The sequence below is a fragment of the Tupaia chinensis genome, unplaced genomic scaffold (assembly GCF_000334495.1).
Source record: "Tupaia chinensis unplaced genomic scaffold, TupChi_1.0 Scaffold000355_1, whole genome shotgun sequence".
NCBI lineage: Eukaryota > Metazoa > Chordata > Mammalia > Scandentia > Tupaiidae > Tupaia > Tupaia belangeri.
Window position 1 is genome coordinate 13,021,422 of NW_006159850.1, and position 18,045 is coordinate 13,039,466.

General features: G+C 51.6%; 1 protein-coding gene across 1 annotated transcript in view; it reads right to left on the minus strand.

Moving 5' to 3' along the window:
- The window catches only part of ZNRF1 (zinc and ring finger 1), a 139,017-nt gene that overhangs the window by 4,191 nt on the left and 116,781 nt on the right, over positions 1 to 18,045 (minus strand). Inside the window, 1 exon segment of the mRNA XM_014589401.2 lies at positions 11,770 to 11,865. Coding sequence (XP_014444887.1) covers positions 11,770 to 11,865 — 96 coding nt within the window.

Genomic DNA, 18,045 nt, shown 5'->3' on the forward strand with positions numbered 1-18,045 from the left:
AGACCCTGACACGGATGTGCATAGCAGCAATATTCCCAATAGCCAAAAGTGGGGACAACCCAAGTGTCCATCAAGGCACGAATGGAGAAACAGAATGTGGTATATCCACACGATGGAACATTACTCAGCCAAGAAAAGGAAGGAAGAACTGACAGATGCTACGATGTGGATGAGCCTCAAAAGTGTTATGCTGGGCTGGCCCTACTGCAGCAATGTGCTGCTCAGGAGAAGTCGGACCCTCCCTGGAGGCCACTATTCAAATGCCTGGCCTAATTGGCCTGTGACGCGCTGGGCATGCACACGAGTGTCCAAGGTCCCATGGGCTGGAGGACTGCATGAGCAAACTGTGGCATAACCAGACTCCAAGGAAGGGGTCTGTGTATCTCTCTGCCACTCATGTACATGCCTACATGCTGTACCAAGAACAAAGACAGAAAACTAAGGAGAAAATGCATTGCAAGAAAGAAGCCAGGCACAAAAGGCCATGATTGTACTCGGACAGATCAATAGAGACAAAACGCAGACAGAAGCTGAGAGCAGGGGAAATGGGGAGTGACTGCCTAGTAGCTAAGAGGTTTTCTTTTTCTTTCCTTCTTAAAAGTTTGTGGCAATAACACATAACATGTGAACTACCTCTTAAATTTTCGAGTCTACACTACAGTATTGTTAACCAAAGGTACTGTGGTGTCCAGCAGAGGCCTAGAACTTACGCATCTTGCATGAGAGAACTCTCACACCAGTTGACCTCCATGTCTCCTACCCCAACCCAGGGCAACCACTGTCCACGCTCTGGTTTTAAGTCTGGTTACTGAGGGTACCTCACGCATGTGGAATCATGTGAGGGTTTTTGGGGGTGATGAAACATTTGGAACCAGATAGAGGTGGTGGCTGCACAATACTGTGACTACCCTAAATTTTAACTGTACTTTACAATGGTTACTTTTATGCTATATGAGTGCCACCTCAATTTATTTTAAGAATCATTTTATTAACTTTATTTATTTGTTTTAATTTCATGAGAGAGACAGAGTAAGAGAGCAAGAGAGGCAAAGCAAGAAAGCAAGCCACCAGGTCTGGGACTTGAGCTACGGTCAGCCATGTGGGAGTCCAGCACCCTTAACCACCACGCCACCTGCTGGCCCCCATCACCTCAACTTCTAAAAAAGAATCACTCCCTGACCCCCCAGCCTCCAAATGAATGGAAGGGCAAGCCTACGAAGAGTGCCTGGCAAAGCCCTGACTGGAAAAGCTCAAGCAGACTTGGGTTAACCCGGGGCTGGGGCAGCAGCTCTTCACCAAGAATCTACAACATCCTGTCACTGGTGACTCACAGGGAATAAAATAGCCAGTCTCAGGATTCAGGAAGCTCACAGACTCATAGGGCAGGTCAGACAAGAAAACCAAAACACAGAGTGGTAACTTCCAGGAAGTCTGATGACGCTCAACTCCAGGAACGAGAGGTATGGAAGAAGGTACCTAAGTGAGGCGGGGACCAATCAGGGATGGCTTGAGACCTGAGGTGAGTCCTGACAGACAGGGACAGACGATGGCGGGGTGGGGGAGAGCAGAGTCTATACAAAGCGAATGGTCTTGTGCATCTGGGGACTATTGGTTTGCTATGGCGGGTGCAGAGAGACACGTGGGAAGTGGGGAGGGAGATCAAGCCTCTGAGGATGGACTCAGGTCCTGCTGTGGTGCCTGGGTTTGTCTGGCTAACCTGGAGGCACAGGAGGTGCACTCCACATCTCCTGAAGTTACGGAAAATGGATTGGAGGAGCCGGCAGCAATGGCATGCTGACAAGGCAGGTGGGCGAATGGTGGGCACCCGTCTCTAAGAGGGGGACTCAGGAGCACGGGCATGGAAGGGGTTGGTGAATCCACGGCCAGTGGTAGGTGCTGAGCAGGTGGCTCCACCAGGACACACTGATGGGACCCCCTGGAGTTCACTGAAATCCAGATATGGGTGGATGAGGGTGAGAGAGATACAGTCAACAGGTGCGGGTGTAGGACCAAGAGACCGCCTGGGACGAAAGTCTGGATCAAAATCCAAAGCCAGCAGATGCACTCAGGTCAACGCTGATATCTGAAGGGCAGGTGCCAGAGGTAATGTGAGCCAGAGGTCACCGAGAAGTTCTTAAAACCGTAGAAGAAATACTGAGAGAACGGGCTACACAGGTGTAGAAAGGTGATCAATTCCCCACCACGAGTAGACTCTTACTGGCTGTGAACACTGCCAGCGCTCCACACCGAGCCTCTGCATGTGAGTTTTCCCTTGAGCCTCACCATCACACAAGGCAGGACACGGTGTTATTTCCATTTTGCGAATGAGGACACAAAGTCCAGAGGCAGCACACATCTTGCCCACGCCAGAGGGTTCCTGGATGGTGGTGCCGGAACAGGGGCCCCCTGCTCAAAGAGCCTCCTCTACTGCTGCTTCTTCATGCCCACTGATTATTTTGGTGGAAAAAGAAACATCTGGGGCCCATAAAATGAGGATTCTTCATGGCCTAGATGGTTCTGGAGACACAGAGCCCCACACCAGGAACCCCGAGGAAGTAGCAGGAGACAGAACGGATTACTTAAGTCCCTATGCACATGCCCCGTGAAAGGAGTCACTCCTAGCTTCCCGGCCACCACACTGGCAGTCATCTTCTCGTCCTGTTAGCATCTGTCTAACTCAAGAGCCACTGACAGAGTGAAACAAACAGGAGGAGGGGACACCACACTGTTGGCCACTGAGTGCCTCCTGTCTCCAGGTGTGGCAAGTGGCGGGTCAACACACAGGGCTTGCCCTGCTGCTCTAAAGCACAACATACCTCATGGATTTCAATATGTGTGTGTTCGTGTGTGCGGGCACAGGGAAAAGGTCTGGAAGGACACGCTCGCTGTAATAGTGGTGGAGGATTATACGGATATTTTTACATACTTTCGTATTATTTGGAAGCCTGTGTAATTCTTTTATAACTAAGAATCCACTAAAAGGTCCAGCTGGTGGTGCAGCTGGTAGGCTGCTGGCCTGTGAAGCTGGAAGCCACATGCCGACTGTGGTTTGAGCACAAACCACAACATAGGACAGGTGGATGCACATGTTCGCAGGATCTGGTGGGCAGAGTCCTGAAGGCCGGGGATGGCAGCATGAATGAGCCCTGTGAGGGTGTCTCTCTCTCTTTCTCTCACATGCTCTATCATGGGAACAAACAAAAACAGAGCCAGCCCTGTGGTTAAAGGAGCCAGATCTAACATGGCTGACTGCAGTTCAAATCCTCCCTCCAGCAGCTTGAAATACATGCCGGGGCCAGCCGGTAGCATCGTGGTTGGGGCAGCTGGATCCCATATGGCCAGCTGTAGGGTTCAAGTCCCAGATGCAGCTGCTTGAGAAACAAGCTGGTCACGTGTGCATGTGTATGTGTCTAAAATCCTGAAAGGAGTGTGGAGGAGAAGGGACTGCAGAGTGGCCATCCCCCGGGGGTCATTTCTTAACCCCCTAGCCCCCAGTCTCTCTGATGAGCCTTATAGCAAAATGAAACAAGACAAAACCAAAACATGTCGGGTGTGGTGTGTACAAAATCACAGATGCAGAAATGGAGAAGGGATTAGGTGGGACCATGCCCCACTGGGGATGCTTTTCCCCTTTCTCTCTGGCAAAAGCATAAGTCCTCTGGCAATCAAAGAAAAAAGAAAAAGCACCCTAGTATTTGCATTTTCCTCTGAAAGGCACCAGAAGGGTGAAGTGGGTTGGGGGTGGGCAGGTAGGTGATAATGCAAGTGCAGTGCAGTACAGATCAGGTGGTGGAGATGTGGGGCAGACTGAGCGGTGGGGACACGGTACAGACCGGGCAGTGGGGACCCGGTGCAGACTGAGCGGTGGGGACGCGGTACAGACCGGGCAGTGGGGACCCGGTGCAGACTGAGCGGTGGGGATGCGGTACAGACTGGGCAGTGGGGACACGGTACAGAGTGGTGGATATATGGTCCAGACAGCAAAACTCTTCACTTAGCTGTATGTTTGACATTTTTCATAATAAAATATTGGAGGGATAAATCCCAATAGAGGAAAACTGCCTAGCTTTGAGGGCAGAGCTGGCCTGCAGACAGCCTGGAACATTCACTCTCCACTCTTACCTTGGCCATCTCAGCCAAGACCAGAGCATTTGGGCTATAGCCCATAGTTTTCTTCTTCTTTTTAATTTTCTAATTGCTAGAGGTCATTTGTACTTCTCTCCTCTGACAGAGAAGAAAGCATCACCCTCTTAAGGGATATGGTCACACTACAATCCCTTCTCCATTTTTCCATCCTGTCAGGATTTTGGCAACACACACACACCCAGTGTCCCTTTCCAGCCACTGGGGTCAGGGTTTGAACTGTGGTCAGTCATGTGGCATATCCAGCTCCCTTACCACTAGACCATGGGGCTGGCTCCCTTACTTCCTTTCATGTGCTCCTTTCCATACTTAGGGATGGTTTCCTTGGAGCACAGCGCCATTACTCATTCTTTAGTAGTTCCCCTTACATTTTCCCCTACTCGATGGTAACTTCTATGTGAGCCCAACGAGCAGTTTAATTCTTGGTTCCCAAACAGCTTTTGGCAGGGGTTGTGTTCTTTCTCGGGCTGGGCTCACAGGTGACAGAAGGGTGGGAAGAGGCAGGCAGGTACAAGGACAAGGCTTCAGGGTCTCAAGACTATACTTGGCTCTTCTCTTTTCCCAATGAGTATCACTCAGGGAAAGGGTGAGGGCAGGGGGTCCCAGGGTAGCACATATTCTTATCTGACGCTGCAAGGCCCATGAATTCCACACGCACACTCGCACAAGTGCAGGCTCGATGCAGCCTTCTCGGCACTCGCCGAAGCAGTTCTGGGTACGGTGCCATGTCGGGCTTTCTCAGCTAGCCTGGATCTGCAGGGCTGGTGGGACGAGCTGCAGCTGCAAAAGGCCCCCTGGAGGATCCTGGGCCACCTGGAGACTAGTTGGAAATCTGATGGCATGGGGAAGGCAGCAGTGCACACACCAAGCCCACTGTCCAGGGAGCAGCGTCCTTCCAGGCGGCAGGCAAGAAGAGTCAGCCAGAGGCCTGAGGGGGTTAAGGAAAACTTCCTTCCCGACCCCCAGAGCTATGGGAATCAGCAGCTCCCAGGTGTCCCTAAAATCCTAGCAGGGGGTGGAAATGGCTGAGGCTTAAGCTTGGTTATTCCCCAGTTTCTCCAAGACTCCTACGCTCATCTGAAGGGAACCTGCTGCCTGCTGCCAAGGGAAGTCAGAGCAGGGAGGGAGTCTGAGGCCAGACGAGTGGAGGACACACTGCAGATGGGCTCAAATGTCCCCTGGCTCGCTAGGTCTCCGCGAGAGGCTCCATAAACACGGGAGGAGGAGGACACAGAACAAGGCGAACTGCCTGCTTTTTCCTGTCTCTCAAGCCCCTCTTTGAGCTTCTGGGCGCCAGCGTGCAAAGATAACCAATATCACTGCCCAAAGGGACCAGACCAGGGAACCAAACCAGGATGGCAGGCAGTCTGGAGCCACAGCGGGTGTGTGTGTGTGTGTGTGTGTGTGTGTGCTGTGGGCAGGGGTAGAGTGGAAGGAGCCCCCTCTCCATGCTGAGGGCCAGGCACAGTGTCTTGACTGCTGTGTCGGAGACGACAACCTGGGCCGAAATGAGAAAAGAGCCCACTTCTTCTCATGCCCCGTGGGGTGTCGGGATGAGCCCCTGCAGCTGCTGGTGGCTGCGACTCCTAAGCCAAGCTCCTTCCACTCAGCCACCTGCCTCCTTTGCTTAGAAGACCAGCCATGTGGGTGTCTTCCCTGAGGGCTGGATGCCATCACTCACAGGCAGCTTAGAATCTTTTCCTTTCTCTTAATACGTGTGAGGGCCCACAATGGGAGAGGAGCCATGTGCCTGGACCGAGAGACCGTGCAGCCCCTCGCCACTCTGGGGCTGAGCCTGTCCCGGAGTGCTCTGACAGCTCCCCCAGGACCCCAGAGCTGCGGGTGGCACAGCAGGGGTGGGGAGGCCCGGGACAGCTCCTCCTCAGTTCTGCTGAACTGCTGGGAAGGAGGGCTGCCTTCCTGCAGCTTGGAGGCCGCAGCTGGAGCGGGAACACACGTACATTTCCCCTTGTGCCTGTTGGCAGTGAAGGCCCTAGTGAGGAGGAGGGTGGAGCCAGAGGGAGAACCCCTACAAATGACGCAGAGGCACAGGCCCCGCCCCCTGGCCTCATTTCCAGCTTAGGTGTGGAAGCATGCCTGGTCCTGCAGCCTCAGCAGGCGCAGAGCTGCGGCCTGGTCTGCCAGGAGACGGGCTGGGGCAGTGCCACCAATGTCAGGCCTGTCAGCTCCCTTCTTGGGGAATCGGGGGCTCCCTGCTCTCCAGGCAAAGGGCAGAGAGTCCTCTACCAGTAGCGCCCATCCCAACACCCCAGGACTGTGAGGTCAATACAATGGTTTGGGTGAGTTGGGCTGTAATGAGGACAGCCTGGAGGGGTGAGCCAACTAAAGTACAGGCCTGCAGGGCCCCCCACAGTGCCCCCAGGCAGTCTTCTGTCTTCTACCACCAGCTTGCTGTTTCCCCCACTTGCTCAAGTCCCACAGGCTTCCTCGCCCCTGCTGGGGCACCAGTGGGGCCAATGTGGCGGTCAGTGCGATGATCAGCAGCGGCTGGGAGCCCAGGCTGAGCCACCGCCTTCAGCCCTGCTCTCCCACAAACCCCTGTACGAGGAACTTCAGGACAGACACCTCTGCAGCCTGACTCTGAGCCCCCAGTGCCTCAGAGAGCTGGGCAGAGTCCCTCGCTAGGACTGCTTCCCAGGCCCAAGGAAGGGCGGGGCACTTCCATCCCAACCGCAGGGCCCTGAGAGTAGAAGACACTGGAAGAGAGGCCCTGCTCCCACAGATCTGCCAGCTCAAGGTGGGCTGAGGCTGCAGTTCTACTCTTACGGAAGCCGGGTTTCCACTCCTTACGGAAAGCCGTGTGACACTCAGCACATCGGGAGCCCCAAAGACGGGGGCAGTGACCCTGGAAGAGAGGAAGGACGGCATGGGTCTGTACCCCAGAACAAAGTTGGAGGAGACAACCTCCCAAAGCTGCCCTGAGCGGCCAAGCTTGACTCGGTCCTGCTGGCACAGACTGCCCGCCACAAGGCCCTGGGCCCAGGACCCGAGGCTGGTCATGGAACCAGTCACCCTGAGCTGTTGGTTGATGCTGGTCATCTGTGTGACCCCACAGTGTCAGGATTCTCACCTGTTTGGAGCAACCTGCCCCCAATGAGGCTCATTCTGATGGTCAAGCAACTTTCAAATACAAACTCTTATTCTTCAGTACTAGGTCCCTTAGGCACAGAGCCACAGAGAGGCTGGAAAGGGAGAAAACATTGAAAGGCCCGTTTGGACAGACTATGTGTGCCCGCCGAAATGTGGCAACCCTGCCACCTCCTGCGTCACACCCCAGATGTCAGTCCTAGGCTCGTTTGCCCATGGAGGTGCTCAGGAAGACAGGAGTTCCCCAGTCAGCACTGTGGGGTCTGCTGCCCCCACCCCCCCAGTAGGGGCCTGCACATGTACCAGCTTCCCCAGCCAGGTGCTGGCCTTCACATTTCTCTAGAGCACTAGGTGAACCAGTTCAACTAGTCTTCCTTCCTAAAAATTTTTTTAAGTCTGGCAGGCGGCTACTGGAGGCTTTCCAATGCACCGGTCAGGCCAATCCTCGTAACGAGAAAAATACTACTTTCTCTCTGCCTCACTTAGGAGTTAAACAAATTTCATCTTACAACTATCATAAATTTGCTAAAAATGTCCCCAGTTGTGCCAGCAACTTAAGAAAGCATGTATGTGTATCTGTATGTGTTTGTGCACTATGCATTCTGTATGTGTTTGTGTATCTATGCATGTGTGTGTGTAGATGGGACGTTTCCGAAGGAGTGACTCTGTGTGTGTGTGTGAGTGTGTGTGTTGGAAAGTCCTCCAGGGAAGTGACCAGGGGTGTGCAAGTGTGTGTGTGTTGGAAAGTCCTCCAGGAAAGTGACCAGGGGTGTGCATGTGTGTGTGTGTGCGCGTGTGCACAGCTGAGACATCTCCGTGGGAGTTACTGCGTGTACCTGTACACGCAGATGAGGAGTCTACAGGGTAACGAGCAGTTACAGTGAATCTTCTTAAAGAAACAAATTTCTCTCTGCCCTCTAAGCAAGCCTCACCTTGTCTCCTTTTCCAGAGATTCCACAAGCCTACACCTCATTGACTAAGTCTCTCTACATATAATATTTTTTAATTAGAAAAGGTAACATGAAACAGGTAAGGTTGGGATAATGAGCAATCACAGGAGAGGAACCAGTATATGTAATGGTTATGTTGCTGGACTCTCACATAGTTGACCATGGTTCAAGTCCCAGAGCTGGTAGCTTCAAATTTCAAATTCACACTGGATGTATGTGTGTGAGCATGCCCAAAATCCTGAGAGGAGAGTGGAGAAGGGAATGCAGCATGGCCATCCCCCCGGGGGGTGATTTCTCGCTTTCTGTCTGTCTCTCTGGTGAGCACACACACCCTACTGCAAAAATTTCTCTTTAAAAAAGAAAAAAAGAAACCATGGTGAGACTTGTTACTGACAAAACCAAAACCAAAACAAATCAGAGCTCCTGACTTGGGAGACTGGCCTATGACTCCTGCTATATCTGACTAGAACGGGCCCTGGAATACCTGGAGACTCCACCCCACCTACAGACCGCAGGTGGCCTCTTCAGAAAAGACAAGTCTGGGGTGCAGCAGATGGCGTAATGGTTACTTCGCTGGACTCCCATGTAATTGATTGTGGTTCGAGTCCCAGACCCAGTGGCTTAAATTCACACTGGGCACGTGCGTATGCATGCCCATCCCTCCCGGGGTGATTTCTCACTTTCTGTCTCTCTCTGTCTCTCTCTGTCTCTGGTGAATGCACGCACTCTATAGCAAAAACCTCTCCCCCCAAAAAAGACAAAATAAGACAAGTCTGGCTATGAGGAATCCATGCCAGCTCCTATCCACATTAGTAGTGTGCAGGGGCTGACTACTGTCTGGGAAACACTCTCATCATCTGAAGACAAATTCCACTGATAGGACCAGAGGCAGCGGGCCTCTCCACCTCTTGTGTGGGTCTCTCTGCCTCCTGTGTTAAAGTGCTGGCTCCTGCAAGAGGTCCTTGAGTTTGAAGCTTCTATCAAGGTGTCAGGGAAGTCATACGCATTTTCCCATGTGTTTTTATGCAAAAATGCATCATGACTTTTCTGACTACCCAATCATTTCCACAGATATGTGCACACATCCTGCAGAGGTGGCCTCTCAATTAGAGGCCAAGGGAAAACCAAGAACAGAACGGGGACCCAGCAGGTGGCATGGTGGTTGAGGTGCTGAACTTCCCACATGGCCGACCACGATTTGAGTCCCAGACCTGGTGGCTTGCTTTCTCACTTTCCCTCTCTCTCTCTGTCTCTCTCTGGAGAACTCTTGTGAAAGAATAATAATGATAAAACAAAACAAAACAAAAAGAACAGAACAGGAACAGCAAAGACTGTGCCTCAGGCTGGCCAGTCAACCTCTCCTTCCTCTAGAGGTCCCTGGCTCCCAGGACTCTGTGCTCATATGGAACCACCAGACCTGGTGTCTGGGCTGTCCCTAGGACTGCAAAGGGAGGAGAGAGACTGGCAGCACCAGGCACTCAGTGCTAATGCGGAGGAGGACACGAACACGTGGGTGTCATAGGCAGTTCTCTGGGGGAGGAACTGAAGACTCTCCCCTTCCCTGCTCTCTGTGTGGGTGTAAGCAGTGATTCCTTGCTGGGGCGGCCCCAAGAAGTGCTCTGTCCTCCACAGATGCTCTTGCAGAGTTCTCCCTGATGATGCCAAGAGCAGGTTCTCTCCGGCCGAGCTTCTCTGAGGCGTCTTTGTGTTCTCATCATAGCGAAGGCAGTGTCTACAGAGAACTCGCCCCACAACCCACAAGACAAAAGCAGTCCTCTGAGGTCTCTACACATGTGGGAAGACATGGACCCAGTGTTTGAGACACAGGGAAGGCTCCTCTCCTTCTGTGGTCTCAAGCAGAGATGGCTCAAGGGACAAAGCGAAGCTTGCACGTCCTTGAGAAAATGCACAGCAACAGGGCTGACTGAGCCCAGAGCAGGTGATAACAGAGCCAGGATTGTCAGTCTAGGGGATGAGGAAAGGCTGCTAGCTGGGGAGAAAAGGGCCTTCCTGGACACCAGGTAGGACACGGAGGAGGAAACGCTGGAGCGGACACAGGGAACAACTGCCCTACAGCTGGTCTTCCAGTCTGAGCAAGGTTACCAGACTGCAATGGAGCTGAGACACACCCCCCTGCATCCAAAATCTTCTTGGCCAAGCAAGTAATTAAGTTCTCTGCTCAGGAGAACTGAGCAGATGACTATGTCAGATTGACTCCCAGGACCTCTCTGGAACCAGAAGCCCTCCCTAGGCTGAGGCTGTGGGGAGGAGCACATCTGGGGTTGAGAAGACTGTAGGGCAGAAGCCCAAGGAACACCTGTGAGGAGAGAAATTCTCCCCAGGAAATGGTCACCATCAGGATGAGGGCTAAATGCTCCGGTCCTCAGATGCTCGGAAACTCTTGAGCTCTTCCTACCCCCTGCTAGGTGTGATCTGAGAAGGTGGGCCCAGCGCGGCCTCCTCGGGACCACTGCCTGTTCTGGAGAGGACCTGTTCTCTGATGAACGTGGTTTAGAGACCAGAATAAGCCCGAGAGAATGGAAAACCAAGAGGGCCCAGAGCAGCCCTGGCTGAGCAACGCTGAAGACAAGCCAGTCTACCCCGGAAAACCAAAAGGAAACGGCGGTCCTACGTGTCACGGCAGCTGTAACTTCCTAAGCACGACGATGCTCCAGGCTGCTCTGGAGTTTTCCCTGTACTGTAGTATCATGCTCAGTTCTGACAACCCTAGGAACAATGGATTGCTACCCTCACTTCGTGAGCCAGAAGGCTGAGGCTCCACTAAGCGGAGCAACCTGCCAGTGAGGTGGAGGAACACCTGTCCTCAGATTAGCTGGACTCCAAATCCTTACCCACAGCATGCCAGGCAGGTGCTGCCACTCATGTAGTCCTCAGAGATGCCATGACAGGGCAAGCTGGGTGTCATGGAAACCCCTGGCCTGTGGTCCACCCCCTGCTTTTGCATTGCTCAGCACTGAGATGCCTTCCAAGGTAGGAGGCAGGAAGGCCTTGGGGGAGCCACCAGGCCACTGGTCAGCACTTTTAACCCCTACAGGGTGTCCACGTATCACACCTAGTCCCTCGAGCTCTCTGCACAGGCAATCACTGGGCTAAGTCAGATGTTTGCCTGAGTCACAAAGTGAGGAAGGGACAAGCAGGCATCCTGGACTCTGTGTGCACCCTCAGTACTCAGACTCCATCCCTCGGGCCCTCTGGAGCTCTCGAGCCAGTCCAACAGTCGGGTATGTGAGTGGGTGAGGATGACCATGACTCCCAAGCATAGTCCACAGAACCCAGGGTTCAGAGGACAGAGAACGGCTGAGCAGTCCAAGGGCCTAACCGGCACTGCTGGCCCAATCACCAGCCTTCCTTCCCTGTCCCACTCTCCTCCCTGACTCGCACACCAAAGCTTCCGGGAACAGCCAGTCCCTCGCCACTGCTCAGACACTCTTGCCAGAAGGCAGGGTAAAATATTGCACAATGCCACCTGCAGAGGGTCCCCCAAGAACTGTCTCCCGCCCCCCACCACGGATGCTGAGGAGACTGATGAGGCAGGTCAGGCCCTTACCGTTGTAGGAGAGGCGAGGTTTGCTCAGACACATTATAAAGTGCATTTCCATCTCATCGGAAGCCACAGACTTGGAGCAAATGGGGCACTTGAAACCTGAAAGACAGGAAAACAGGATGAAATGTTCTCTCCAAACCCAGCGTATCCGCTGTAAGTGTGGACTCTCTCAAATGACGGCCAGGTGAGGTCAGTATCAACGTGGACACTGACAATCTGCACGAACCCAGGCCTGACTGTCCCTCGTTAAGTCTTTGAGACTGCTGCCTTTTTATTACAGCCTCATTTCATTCCCAGCTTTCACTAGGGATCTGTCACATGCCCCTTGTTAGCGTTTAACAGAAGTCAAAGACACCCGATTTCAGTTTTATTTTCTTTTAGACACTTTTTCAAAGGGGTCTAATGGACAACAGGATTGAGAGGCAGCAAATCAAGGCACTGGAACAATCGGCCTTTGAGTGATAGCTTACTATCCTTCCTCCTCAGCCCACATCCCACGACCAGATCGGCCTTGGGAGGAGTCCTTGCAGTCATCGGTACTGCCATGCCTCCGCCAGCTCAGCCTCCTCACCCACCTCCAGCCAGGTGGCAACTGCATCCCTCGCCCATAGCACACTTCCCTCCTGCATGGCTAAGTCAGCTGTCCTCTGGGAAGTGTGGGAGTGGCGGGTGGCTGTCCAGAGTGCTCCCAAAGGCCATGTGTGCCTTGGCCAAATGCCACTAAAGATAAACAGCTGTTTCATGGTGCCAGGGAAATACAGGGCATTCTGATCCTGCCATCTTAGTCTCGATGAAGTCTGGACTGTTTATACACCAAAGAGCTTCGTCAAGATGGTATCAATATTGGAGAATTTTGGTTGAGAACCTTCTAAGTTGACTGCCATTAAGTAAAACAAACCCCTTGGTCTGTTTCTTATACGACACAGATGAACTATTTCCATTTAACTTTTATAGAAATGACTTCAGGTGGACTGATTTGTCTCCATGTGTACTCTACCAAAAAGACCTGCTCTTCCTGAAAACTTACACATTTATCTGCATCAAACTGCACTTCTCACCACTGCTTCTCCCTTCCGTAAGTATGATTCAAACAGGTCCAGTCTGGCCTTTCTAAGAAAGTATATCCAACTCCTATTGTGAAGATTTAACTCCTCTGTTGTCAAACATTTTCATACACCATTTTATCTGATGCTGGTAATAACCGTTGGCAACATGTATTTCTTTCTTTTTAGAGAGATTTTTGCTATAGGGTGTGTGCATTGAGAGAGAGAGTGAGAAATCCCCTCCCAGAGGGGAGAGCCATGTCGCAATCCCTTCTCCTTCATTCTCCTCTTGGGATCTCGGGCATGCATGCACGCACACTCCCAGCGTGAGTTTTAAGCTGCTGAGTTCGGGACTGGAACTGCAATGGACTATGTGGGAGTCCAGCAATGTAACCATGACACCATCCGCTGGCCCCCCATTAGCAAAATTTCTTATGAACAGATGAAGGATCCAGCATGCAAGCTGGCTGACTGCTGTTCCAGGACAGTGTTCATACCTCCACCAGCATCCCTCAGATGGGTGCCTCGCTAACTCTGGACGCCCCAGCGAGCTGGAGGGAGTAGGCAGGCCGACACTACTACTACCAAAGTCTTCTCCAAAGCCATCTTTTTTTTTTTTTTTGCCTCAAACTATAGGGTCAAATAGAAAATCCAGGGTCTGTTCAACTACACACAAAGCAGACACTTGACTCCACAGCGTAGTCCCCACCGGCCCAACCCTGCTCCTTGCTTTCTTAGCATCTCAGCTAAAAAGCCGTGGAAATGCAACCAAGCTTGATTCTAACCAAGTTTTGAGAAAGGGCTGTATTTCTGACCTCTGGGTAGCTACAAACCCATTAGTAACAAAACCACAAGGCTGAAAAGAAACATGGGGACCCAGAGAGGAGGGATTCCACCCCCAGTTTCCTGGCAGAACTGCACCTAAAATACGCCAGACTGATTATTTCCTAACCCAGTTTAGAAACGTGCAGACCCTATGTCACACACTTGATGGAGACAGGAGTGTCACAGAATGAAGATGCTCTTCACAGCCAACCTAAGTCCCTTTGCATTCTCATCACCTTTTCTATCTACCCCCCAATTCCAAAGACCAAGGTTGTGCACCACTTTATGTGGCCCCAGGACACTGGCTCAGCTGGCACTCTGTCTACAAGCTCAGACTGGGGGCTGTGGCTGGAGGCCTTCGTCGTGAGGAGTTAGAGCGACCTGGTACTAAGAAACCTTACCCCTCGCAGGTTACTCACTCTCTTCTGGTAACTCAGAGCGGATTCAAGGTTATCCCTATAATAGCATCATTCACTTCGCTGTATTTCAACGAGGTTCCTTGAGAGCAGGAGAGGGAAGTTACAGCTGAGGTGCTGGGAAACAGGCCACCTAGCCGGAAGGGTCTACAAGGAAACTCGTCAGACATTATGTCTCAGGGGAAAAAAAGGTTGAGACTCACAAGTTTAGAGTAATCCCTTCGTCATACAGAGGAGGGAATAGGCCTGGGAGCCGGCTGGGGTGTGCAAGGTCATATTCCTTTAGGGAAGGAAGCTGATGACAGGGTCACAGGAGGAGGAGGGCTGGAAGCCACTCAGTAGGAAGAGATCTGTTAACTTCAGTGGGGTGAGTACCATACGTACCACCTACCTCCAAGTAGCTCTGTTTTATTTTGGTAAGGCTCAAGAATTATGAGGGGGTCTTCAAAAAGTTCACAGAAAATGTGCATTAAAAACAAACAAAAACCAAAACTGGGACCAGCACTTGGCGTTAATGGCTATGTCGCTGGACTCCCATGTAGTTGACCATGGTTCGAGTCCCAGACCCGGTGGCTTAAACTCACATTGGGCATGTGTGTGTGCATGCCCAAGATCCTGAGAGGAGAATGAAGGAGAAGGGATTGTGGCGTGGCCATCCCTCCAAGGGTGATTTCTCGCTTTCTGTCTCTCTGTCTTTCTGGTGAGCACACACTCCCTATAACAAAAACCTCTCCAAACAAAAACAAAAACAACCCCCCTCCCCCACTATTTATGGATTACAACTTTTTTTTTCATCAAAAAACAAACTTGTACTTTCTTTTTGGTGAGGGTTTTTTTTTTTTTCTTTTTTTTGAGAGAGGTTTTTGCTATAGGGCGCGTGTGCTCGCCAGACAGACAGAGAGATAGAAAGCAAGAAATCACCCCCCAGGGGGGATGGCCACGCCGCAATCCCTTCTCCTCCATTCTCCTCTCAGGATCTTGGGCATTCATGCACATGTGCCCGGAGTGAGTTTAAGCCACCAGGTCCGGGACTTGAATCGTGGTCGACTACGTGGGAGTCCAGCGACATAGCCATTACATTAACTGCTGGTCCCGGTGAGGTTTTTGCTATAGGGCGCGTGAGCTCGCCAGATAGACAGAGAGATAGAAAGTGAGAAATCACCCCCCAGGGGGGATGGCCACGCCGCAATCCCTTCTCCTCCATTCTCCTCTCGGGATCTTGGGCATGCATGCACACGCACCTGGTGTGAGTTTAAGCCACTGGGTCTGGGACTAGAACTGTGGTCAACTACGTGGGAGTCCAGTGACATAGCCATTACGCTCGCTAACTGCTGGTTCCTCCAAACAAGCTTGTACTTTAATTCCACCTTTCCACAAACTTTCTGAAGTCCCTTTGTAACTCAGGGTCATTATGTGAATGGAAAATGGCAGAATGACCTGGGTTTTCTAGCCTGAAGACCCTAGCAAGTAATTTACCCATCTTGGGGACCTCAGTTCCTCCTCTAAAAAAAGGGGCATTTACTTCATTTTTGCAAGGATTAAATGAGGTAGAAACATGTACACACTCTGAAAATAAGCTAATCAAATGTAGGCTCCATTGTTATCAAGCCTGGCAGCACTTAACAGGGAGGAAGGAAAAGGAGGACTCAAGGAAGGATGTAGGTGGGCTGAGTTCCTGCGGGAGTGATGGACCAGCAGGAACCTCAGGAAGGGCATAGTGGCCGTAAGCCCTGCACAGTCTGCTAGGGGGCAGCCAGTAGCCATGTCTCTGCTCATGTCTGCTTGACCCTGTCAATGTTTTGCTGAACCCTGTCACTGTTTCTGAATTCCCAAAGTACTCTGCACTTCAACTGGCACTTTTCATACTGCGCATGTGGAAAGAGATGTCTGTATGCACTAAGTCATTACGATACTATGGACAGCCACTGTGCTTTATCTGTCTTCTCATTTCCCATAATATAAATGGAAGGGAAGTGCCACTGTCAACTCTACTTTCCAGGGGAGGACATCAAGGCCCAGAAAACTGAGTAACTTGTTTGAGGTTAATGCAGCCAGAAAGAGCCAGAGCTGGCACCTGACACTCAGAGAGTTTGCCATTGAGTCCTATCCCTTTCCCCAGCTGTGCTGACCAGAGAGGGGACTGGGGGCTGGGGTGGATGACATGGCAAAAAGGACACAATCACAAGATATTACTGAATACTCATTTCAAACCTTCTACATTGTCCCAGCAATTTCTCCTCAAGCACCCATCGTTCTGAATAATCCTATGACCTGAAAGAATGAGTAATTTTTTTTCCTGGGAATTCTGTTAACATGGAAGGACAGGGTTCTTCTTTCCACTTGTCACTGAGCCAAGAGCACTAGTTGTGAGACGCTGAGCTTGCAAATTACTGTCCCTTTTAGATGGAACATAAAGGGCAAAAGGTAAGAGGCACAGGAAAATATGGGGAGCTCAGGGGAAAACACTAATGAGCCCACCTTCTTGCCTGGCAGGTCATCTGATGATCAAGATGGATTCTATCACTCTACTGGCCCAACGTTTTCTTGTAATTGTCCAGTCATGATTCAGCACCAACGACCTTATGGCATGGTGAATATTATAATATTTATGAGCTATCTGAAGGTTAAAACACCTAGGAATTTTGATTCTATTTTGTAAAAACATCACACTATATTAAAATCAGCCCTGCTAGCAAAGCTAAGCCAAAGGTCTGCAAAGTCACCAATCCACACCACTGTGTCAGATTTCCTAAGGGCTCCACCAGCACTCAGGAAGAGTGGGTGAAGAGAGGCTTTATTTCCCTTTTGAGGGAAAGCTACAGGAGGAGTCTTCAGGACCTTTCCTAACTCCTTCTGAGACCAGGCTGGTGAGCAACTAGCCAGCATGCCAGCTCTTGCCAGCTGGTGTCCTGCACATGCTTGCCATACGAAGTTGAAGGGAATCGCTGGCAAGCTCAGGCCTGCTGGCCAAGTCTGATCCTGGTTCTCTTTCAGCTCCTCCCACTGGACTGAGGTAGAGGCGGAGGCAGGGAACCTATTTGGTTCCTTGTCCTCTTCTGCCAATCTCTTAAAACAGGAAGTGCCAGGGCACTGTGGGGAATTTGTCCATAATCGCCCACTTTTGCACTGGGTGGGCTCTACCAAGCGAACGCTGCTATGGGATCCCTCCACTTCCAATTAAGAGTAGCCAAGGGAGCACTTCTAATGCAGACCTAATTTTCTTTCCTTCTCTTGTCAGATCAGCTGGATGTTTACACATCCAGGAGAGTTGAGGAGAGTTTGCTCAACCAGAGTCCAGCTGCTCCTTGACTTTCCACAGGAGCCTTGTTCAATGGGATCCTCTGCCACATCAACTGGCTGAACCAGAAACCAGAGCTTAGGAGAGGAGACAGGTCTGCACTCGCCATCAGTGACCCCTTTACTGCCAAGTCAAGGGAAATGCAGTGGCAGGCTAAGCCTAGGGAGGTGAGCCAACAGGGACCCCAAGGATGCTCACACTGTCACATGCATCAAGCATCTTCCTGAATCAGGTTAACTACACCTTTCACGCTTCACCCAGGTCCTTTTCTTTTGACTGATGGAGCAGCTGAGGAAGGATGAGTGTGGCCAGCTCCAGTTATAAAAACTGTCCTCGTCCACTACAACATTTATCTTTTCATATAAATTAAGCATTTTCAGGCTCTGTGGACATATACGTCTCCTTTTCCCAAAGTACACCCTTCTCCTTTAAGACCTGATTTCCTGGGCAGGACCATGTGCTGGCTGCGTGTTGCTCCAGTTTCCCTCCCCGACCTCCCCTCTCCTCCCTCCCTCTGCCAATGCGCTATTTTAATGGCTGCCCCAGTTCTGCCTGTCTCTGGGATCACCGAAAGGTAGCATCCAAAAGAAGCAACCAGGGTAAGGGGAGCCACACCATCCAGGTGGGACCTCTGGGGGGGTGGTGGGGGGGTGGGAGGAGAGGGGCTGATGTGATTCCTCCCAGCCTAGCAGCGCAG